Genomic DNA, 9,148 nt, shown 5'->3' on the forward strand with positions numbered 1-9,148 from the left:
TTTGACAGGTTTGTGGTCCCGACCGGACACTATAATGTCCAGTATGAGTAATTTATTGAATGCAGATAGCCCCCCCCCCCCCCAAAAGTTTCTTATAGTGACCGCAGACCCAGTATCTCCCGACAGCTTCGATTTCGAAAAATGCCGACCTCCCCTCACAGAAGATCTCAGCTTTGTACACCATCCGGTTTTGACAGATTCTAAATCTGGCAACCCGAGTCGCGGTCAAGACAAGGGCAGCGTTCCGGGCTCCAAAACGAAACCAAGGCCTGCGCTCGAAGGCAACGGGATCTGACCGTTTTGCTAAGCAGCATCGCGAGCAGATAAGGATCTAAGACACACACAGATCCCCCCTCCCGTCCTCTCCCCCGTACCCCCACCATCAGGGGGGACCCAGTGACATCACTGCCGCAAGGGAACACCAAATCATCATGATGCTAGACATATTCTACGTACCAGCAAACATGACTCAGCAGGCCAAACTATATAAAACCTCTGGTGAATCTCACACATCTCCACACAACCCACACGATCGGAAGCCAGTACAGTACTCTGTTCTAGTCGGGCCAGTAAGGTCAGGTCACACTGTAAAACTGGCCGAGCCCAAAAGCACAACTCGGTGGACTCCGCCCACACTCCTGGCACCAGGTATTACATCACTATCATAGTCATCGGGGGAAAATCTGTTTGGCAGAGAAACACAAATTGAGCACTAATCTGCTAACACTTAACAACGCAGGGAGCAGGCGATGCTTCAAGCCTCTGATTCCTGTCAATCTGTCTCTCACTTTTCAATCTTTCGTCTATGGAGACCTGTCAATCATTTTTCAATCTTTCGTCTATGGAGAGCGTGCGATGCCAACGGGACCTGATCCTCTCGTCCTGAACCAGCACTCACACTTTGCACCAAACGGTGGGGCTACACAGTGAACTGTCCAGTGTTAGCTCAACCATAACAGAGCATGCATGGGTCCAACTGGGACCATAATGTACTCTGTATGAGTTGATTTAACACTTTACTGCACAGGTTGAAGAAAACTCATTAAAGATTTGGAAACCTTTATCATTCAAACCAACTAACATGCATAGCTTTCAGACTCTGTTAAGACTTTATCAAGAAGGTAAGACACTTCAGTGGGCGAGAGACAGAAGATAAATGCTCAGGCCATCCTCAGTGACTAATGTAATACAGCAGTGATGGCTGCAGTCCTGTTGTAGCTGAAGGGTCTTATCTAAAAGCCTAAATAATATAATAGGCTAAATGTCATTTATTTAGTAAGAAACGTACACCTAATCTTAGTATATGACATAATTGTTCACTGTCCAGGGTCTTTTTTTGTCCAGTTTAGTGTATGCATTTGATTGGCCCATACATGTTTTGTGTGCAATGATGGAAAATTTTTGAATGCATACTCCTTGATTATTCCAGAAAGTGAACTATCCCTTCTAATTATCTACAAACCAACTCATTTAGAGCGCAGTGGCACTCCAAAAACAGACAACCAGTAAGGCTATTATGCTCAAAAGAATCTACATCCATCCCACTTTTCTCATTACTTTGTGTTCTTTTACCAGGCAATGTTGGAAATACCATTATATAACACAAAGTCTGAATGAGATAATTTTTTCACACAGACATGCACAGTAGTGTGCACCTTATTTATGTACAACTTATGAATACCCGCATTGGATGTTTTGTGAAACTGGCTATTCCCAGGTTCCGGGGTGCTTTATGAATATATAACCATACTGATATATGAAATTTCCACCTTTTTCCCAACACAGTATTACTCCGTCTAAAATATAAACCTACATTTGGTCATCATCATAATAGCAATGCATTTCCAAGAGAAAGAATTGTTCATTGTTTCTTTTTTCTCACACAAAATCCATCAGAAATGTTGTATTTTCTCGATTGATATATAGACATGCACTATTCCTCCACACAGGTAAGATCGTACATTACTAACATTTAAAATGCCTAGTTTTTCAAGTGGCCGTGTTTCAAATCAACGTTTTAAATTTGAAGTTCATTTTCTGGGGTTCTTTAACATAATACTGTTTCAGTTCATGTTTTCGATTGGGTCATCCATTTTTTGCGCGCAATGAATTATACTTTATGTATTTACAAACATTTTTTGACAACCCGACTGGTATACGGGCATTTTGGGTTCGTTTCCAATGAAGCAACACAATATACTTTCTATTAACTCCAAAGCAGCGCGTAAGTTAGCAGTAGCAACATTTCTTCAATTTAGCACAAAAACACCAAGGACTAGCATTCTCTCAAAATTCGATAGCAGCAACAATTCGGTTGAACGGAAAATTGATTTCTTTTTTCCGCTGTGGCAGCGGCTGACTAATGCAAATTGATTTCATAACAAAGCCCCGCTCGGGCAAAGGTAGCCTACATTTCTGCTCGCAACAGATGCTGACTTTACGCTGGTTTCCGGCAGTGAGCAGCAGCGCGTGTGGTGGATTTAAAAACTGGGTGTGTTTGTGTGCGCGAGTACAGCGCTGGTACTGGGGGTTGCCATCGCTTTACGTTGGCAGCTGCATGTCTAACCGCATGCAAAGATGCTTTCACATGTCGACACGCTTGGCCAGGAGTGCTGGCCGTCGGCAGGATGCAGAGCGAGCGTTCACCTGGGCACGAGCATTATGTGCACCTCGCACTGCCTGCGCTCTCCCCACTATAATGAGGGGAAAGAAAACCAGCAAGTATTTGTGCACGTGTATCTTCACTTCAGCACTGCGTAAATTGCCCCCCACATAAACGATGAATCGTGTGGGTTCAAGAAACACAAACAAAGACTATGTTGATTTGCTGAAACTAGAAGGTGTAACTGTTGAATCACTTGTTCCAGGCGAAGGAGTTGCCACAATCTTTAATTATTGTGAAATGCCCGAAACCAAGGCTACGAAGGGGCACGCGCTGCCCCGAGTTCAAATGGCGGCTGCTGCGCGATTGAGCACATGCCCGTTTAATCACCGTTGACACCCTTTTATCTTTTTAAATATTCGAGAATACCTGTTGAACCAGAAACTTTTCGGCGGATGACTGCACAAAGGTTTTTGAGAACAAGAAATCTGACAGTAGCCGCCGGTACAATTCCTGTTCGCCTGTATGTTCACCAAATGGACGAATGCCAGGGGCGCGCATCAAAAAGTAACGCGCAAAAAAAGGCACAGCATTATAGGTTCTCTGGGGAAGCCGGTGACTCCGCTTCAGCGGGAAGCCCCCAGCTAAAGCTAAGCGCGTACCTTAATGATGCTGCTCCGTCTGGGCGCCGCCTTCACGGCGTCCAAGAGGATCGTCTCGGAATCCTGGCAGCCGGGGTTCGGGCGCTCGGCCACGGGGAGGATGACCCCGCTTCGCCTGCCAGCCCTGGACGCTCTCCCGGGGTGGAACTCGGGGGCTCCGTCTTCGCACAGTCCGTCCCCATAGCACTGCCGCTCCGACATCGCGAGAAGGTCAAGAAGCAATAAATAGGGTGGAAAAAAGATGTATTTTCTTATTCAATTGAAGAATGTTAGCTGCACAACACAAGTCTGCGCCGGTTGTTCTTCGGGGAGTGCCATGTAAATATATATATATATATTTCGCTAGTCTATATAATGGAACACTCGCAAAATTTAAATTTAAGAACGCTGTTGCACATCTGTCCTCGGGCGTGTCAGTTTGCACAGCAATAATTCCAGAAATTTTTTTAAATTGCTGTGAGACGATCTGTTTGTGAGCCAATTGTATTGCCTGCTTTCCACACTGTCTGTTCGGTAGTTATTCACTCATCTTCTCCCACCGCATCCTGTCCAACTTTCCGAACTTCCTCAAGCAGAACAAAACTCACGCACACATATTTCGTGGCAACTGCAATTTTGATCACGGTTACGCACAAAGGCACGAGCACAGATGATCGATTCCCGTGAGGCGTCTCTCGTGCAACAAGTCTTTTTCCGGGCAAGCTTGAAAACTATGTGCTGTCTTGAAACCGTATGTCGGTGCTCCCATCCGCACAGAGGAAAAAACAATTATCAGATGATACAAGACCCCCGTGCTCGTGGAAAATTAAAATACCGATTCTGGAATGTGCGGCTTTATCTGTTCAAATGAGCCCACAACAAAATGGTTAGCTTCCTTTCTCTTATTATCCATCTGACAACCTTTGCAAAAGGAAAAAAGCGGCAAGTGCAAATCTTCACGTCAAATGCGCTGCTGGACGAATGTAACTTGCCAGTCCTCTCCCTTTGTTATACGCAGACAGCTGCGGGTGTCTCAAAAAGTAAAACACTCGCTTACCCGCGGATAAGCGACTCCGCTCCAGCCAATTTTGACAAGAATGAGGAACAGTTCTGACAGCAGCACCGCCCACGGATCCCCTTTCGCGGCCCTGTTACCTACGCCCCGCCCATACCCCATGACTGACAGTCTCGTTGGCCAATCCACTCAAGGAGTAAGGTAATCGGGGGTTCCAAAACATGCAAATCGGACAAACTAGGTTTTTGAGGGGGTGGGAGTCGATATCGTTATGAGATTCTGGAATGTCTCACGCTCGGGGAAACCACCCAGATGTTCACGAGAGCGAGGCGAAATAATAGGATGAGAAATCAAAGTTTTAGGGTCGGGGATATTTGGTGACAGAGATTCGAGGGTCAGCGTGTAAGAAAGGTTCCCAGGACCCGGGGATTAAGACCGACCTTTTCATCCTAAAGTCATCCTAAAGAGAATTTCGCACAGTTAGGCAGACTATGATTTCTGTTATTGTTTCTGAAAAATTACGGAATACGTTTGTCAAACGACGATATGCAGTAGCCCTACATAATGAGTTATTTCTAATAGGCTACATTTAAAATACAACGCAATCAAGCAATTGGTTCGTGCACAAGAGTCATTTGTAACTCAGGGGTTTTTACAAAAGTTAGGCCACACCGTAAAGTGCAGCGGTAGTTTTGTGTTTGCGTGGATACTGTCTAGGTAATAACATAGGCTATAGTCCACTCTTGGACTACAGTTCCCCAATAAAGAAAAGATAGGACCGAAAGCCGAATACTAAAGCCACTTTAAAAATGAACGGATGACTGAGTTCTTATAATGACCCGTTCCCATGCGCAGATTATAGTAGGCTATGTGTTATCAATAAAATCAAATAAAACGGATTTGTTGCTACCAACACAATTTAATCAGTGTTTGTTTAAATAGGCTACAGGTTTTTGTATTGCAATGTACAAAATACTCCTGGACATACCGCAGCATTATTCAGTTTGCAGTCAGCCCGAATACAACCATACAGCACCTGCAAATGTTTCTTTCGTTTCCATAACAGCATGGGTAATTATCCTAGTTCTCCATCAAGACAAACAGCAAAACTCGGAACAACAGCCACTCGTTCGTTGAAGAGTCTGGTTTACAACTGACAGGTGGGTTATTTCAGTAAACTAGCCTACAACTTCAGGAAAAAATAAACAAATACTTAGAGCAAGCCATATAGCCTATAGGCTAGTTACTAACCTTCGAATCGAGAGCCTGCTTATCGTTGTGTTCGTGCGCTGGCTAATACACATCACGTGGCCTAAATGAAACAATGGGAAAGTTCACCGTTATTTTTGTGACGCTGTGTAGTGTCTTTTCCAGATATTTACTTTATTGTTCTGGCTGTTCTATTCATCAGGCATAAAAGCCGAAAACAAGAAACAAGCTGATTCACTGCAAACTTCATCCACGCAAAAGCGCTTCGACTCCCCCTACCGCTGATTTTAAATAAATAAATAAAATTATAGTTTAAAAAAAAAAAAAAAGTAAAACTAAAATACGCCTAGTTCATGACAAAACTGTCAAAGCAACGGCCATCGTAATCGGTATGCTATTTTTAGCGGTTTAAACTGAGCAAGGATCCATGCGAAAACTAAAACCGACACTGAAAATCATTGCCAGGCTACTTTCCCGGGACTGTCATATGATTGCTAATTAAGTTATGAGCGCATCTACAGTCTGACGGAAAGAGTTAGCGGTTATAAGCGAAGTCGTTTCTTTCAAATACTTACGAAAGGAGGTATGCACGGTGTTCTCGGTGGTTCCAGTACAGTAGCCTAGCAGGTGTCGGGTGGAAAGGAGGTGTTGCGGAATGTTGGACGGTCCTGCGGATCATTAGCGCCGCCGTCCTACCTCACACTACCCTGCTGAAATTTTCAGTGGTACTGTAAGCAGACGAGCTGGAGAACAAAATGGGCTACTCATTCTCATTCTGTTTTTTTGCAGACGATATCATTTTGAGCAGATTTATAATTCGGCCATTCAAAACAAAAAATTGAATATTACATGCAAGTCAACACGCAGACACAACAATAAAGCCGTCTGCTGCATAGTTTTAAAATGTATTTCTCCGGACGCTTTTTTTTTTTGGTGGCATATATTTCTTCTTCGTCTCCTTGCATACAATCGAAATAAATTAAGTACAGCGCTCAAGACGTTTGAACAGAATTATGCATGGTGTCTCGTGCAAAGCCAACGACTTCGAAGGCATATACAGTGGGTAGCTACAACGCTGTTAAAACAGATCCGCGTTTCTGCTTTCATAATGCAGCCAGGATGCACGGGCTCAGAGCGCACTGAAAGGGACGCGCGATTAAGGGACTTTTGAAGGACGGAGACAAGGCCAGACGTGAAGCAATGTACGCTTCTTCTTCTACTTCTTCTCTTTGCCGTGTTTTTTTCGCGGGCACCGGCGAAACTGGCACGGTACTGTCAAGGCCTTCTCGCGGTCGTGAAGAAGGGAGAGAGAGCGACGCGGAGGAGGGAGGTGCGCATTCTGTAGAGTGGGTGGCGCGGAGCGGGGCTGCAGCTCCTGCTGGGCTGTCAGACACACTCTGCCGGGCCTGGGAAACAACAGCCTGCTGCCTCTCTCCACAGGCCCTGAAACGCAGCAGTGCTCTGCCAACGGACAGCCAGTCCAGAACACACTGCTGGGGAAGGGAGGGAGGAGGCCCAGGCTGGGAGACCCAGACACACACACACACTCACATTCAAATGCATGCACACACACGGAGACACACATGCACACACTCATGCACACACACACAGGCACACATGCACACACACAGAGACACATACACAGATGCACGCACACATACAAATGCATGCACGCACACACAAGCGCACACACATTCACATACACATATGCAGGCACACACACATTCACATACACACATACATGCACACACACGCACAGGCACTCAGACGCACATACACACACAGACAAGCAAACACACACACAGGAACACATAATATTTATGACATTGTTGAACATCACAATAAATGGACTAAATCCAAGAATAGAGTTGATATGTTGATTGCATTGAAACATGCTTTGAATTTCAGTCCAGTTTGGGGTGATTTGACAGTGTACTTCACTGACTGACAGAATTTGTTTGTGTATGTTACATCCAACCACCTTTTTTTGTTTTTTAAGAAACACCTTTTTGTGCACAGAAGACCACTGTCAAAAAATGAGACTGTGCATGGGAACCTGAAGGATAGGATAAAGAAAAATTTGGCTGTAAACCGCTGGAAAAGCATCAGTTCTCTTTCATAAGAGAAGCCTTTCTGATGTTTCCAGAACTCTTACACACATTTGTATTCAATGTTTTGGTTGTCCATTAAAACAAATCTCATTGGGGTTGAAGCAGGTTAATACCAGTAAAAGATAAACCAGAAACAAAGTGGAAGTTTGGTTTTGACTGCTAAAATTACAATGCCATTGTGGAGCATCCATCATTCTAAAGTATTCTGCAGTGTTTTACTTTGGTAGCACTGTTTTTCAATATTTACCTCATGCAGTGTTCATAAAGTAAATGTTTAGTTCTTAAGGAAAAATGCACTCATTTCCATCAGTCAATTCTGTCCCCAAGTTAACCTTTCTTATATATTTGTCTACTGCAGCCAGACTTTAAAAATAGGTTTGTGACAAAATAAAAAACTACAAATGAGCGATTAAAAAATAAAAGACTGTTAGCACACACATATTCCAACAGTGAATACCTTATGCAGCGAAATTAGTGTCACACGCCAGCGTGACACCCCTGGGAGGGAGATGCGGCAGTTCTGGGAAACACCATTGGTTCCCGCAAAAGGAAGTAGAACAGAGCGACCACTTTCCAGCAGTGGTTTACTTTCATTTTCTGCTCTGTCAAACACGTAAACACAAACTAAACAAATAAACGAAATAAAGAAACGTCCTCCCGGTCTCGGCCCCGAACTGTGGAGAGCAGCACACCTTTAAGCACCTGGACTGATTAGCTAGCGCAGCCCAGGTGCGTGTGCTCTCTCCACCAGCCGACAGAGCCCAGACCAATCCGCCTCTCCGGCGGACCGAATATCACAATTAGGATTATTAAACCCACCTCACCACGTACCTAATCCAATAATTTACATGTATATTTTACCCAGAGGACAACTTTAGTTACATGTTTAGGTCATTTTGATAATTTGATGTGTTTGTTTTTGCTATATTTTATGTCACTATGAATTGGAACTGGAAAAAACTAATACCGCAGCCTAGTGGAGCAAGGTGGAAAAAAACCCACTTGTTTACACTATTGTTCACAACTGATGGTCTGTGCTGATCCTTTATTCATTTCCATTTCTTGGCTATCTTATTTGTACTTTGTTTTTGTTTTGTTTCACTTTATCTTTTACCATCCCAGTGAACTTTTTTCGAGGTGAAGTCAGTGAAAGTCCATTCAGGTGAAAACCCAGCCAAATTTGGTTGAGAAGAGAACGCTTTCAAGCCGACTAAGACGTAGACAGTCTATATCCAGGTTAAACCTAAGCTGTATTATTATAGCCTAGTCCATTTATATCAAAAAGCCTCACTCAACCTAAATTTACACCCCTTGGCTGTTGGGAGAGTAGCTTCAACAAAGGCCTTGTCTCATTTTCCACAGGGAAAGAATGGAGAAGAAAAGAAAAAGAGGAAAATGATCCTCAGATAAATACTTATAAAGGATGGATTAGGCTGGGAGAACGAGGGTAAAAATGAAAGTCACTTATTAAGAGACCGCGATGTGTATGACGGAAAAGGGAGAGACTGAGAGAGAGAGTGGAAGAGAGAGAGAGATTGAGAGAGAGAGAGAGAGAGAGAGAGCGACAGCT

General features: G+C 44.0%; 1 protein-coding gene across 2 annotated transcripts in view; it reads right to left on the minus strand.

The window, feature by feature from the left end:
* Positions 1-8,234, minus strand: part of plcl1 (phospholipase C like 1) — a 64,259-nt gene extending 56,025 nt beyond the window's left edge. Inside the window, exons 1-3 of one of the 2 annotated variants that reach the window (XM_064329622.1) lie at positions 8,036-8,234; positions 6,043-6,210; positions 3,265-5,570 (exon numbers count right to left, since the gene is read on the minus strand). In XM_064329622.1, coding sequence (XP_064185692.1) covers positions 3,265-3,465 — 201 coding nt within the window. In that variant the 5' untranslated portion in view covers positions 3,466-5,570; positions 6,043-6,210; positions 8,036-8,234. Of the gene's footprint in view, positions 1-3,264; positions 6,211-8,035 lie in introns of both variants that reach the window. The other variant, XM_064329624.1, reaches the window with a different exon arrangement.
* Between the last annotated feature and the right edge of the window lie 914 nt (positions 8,235-9,148).

The sequence above is a fragment of the Anguilla rostrata genome, chromosome 3 (assembly GCF_018555375.3).
Source record: "Anguilla rostrata isolate EN2019 chromosome 3, ASM1855537v3, whole genome shotgun sequence".
In the NCBI taxonomy this organism is placed as follows: domain Eukaryota; kingdom Metazoa; phylum Chordata; class Actinopteri; order Anguilliformes; family Anguillidae; genus Anguilla; species Anguilla rostrata.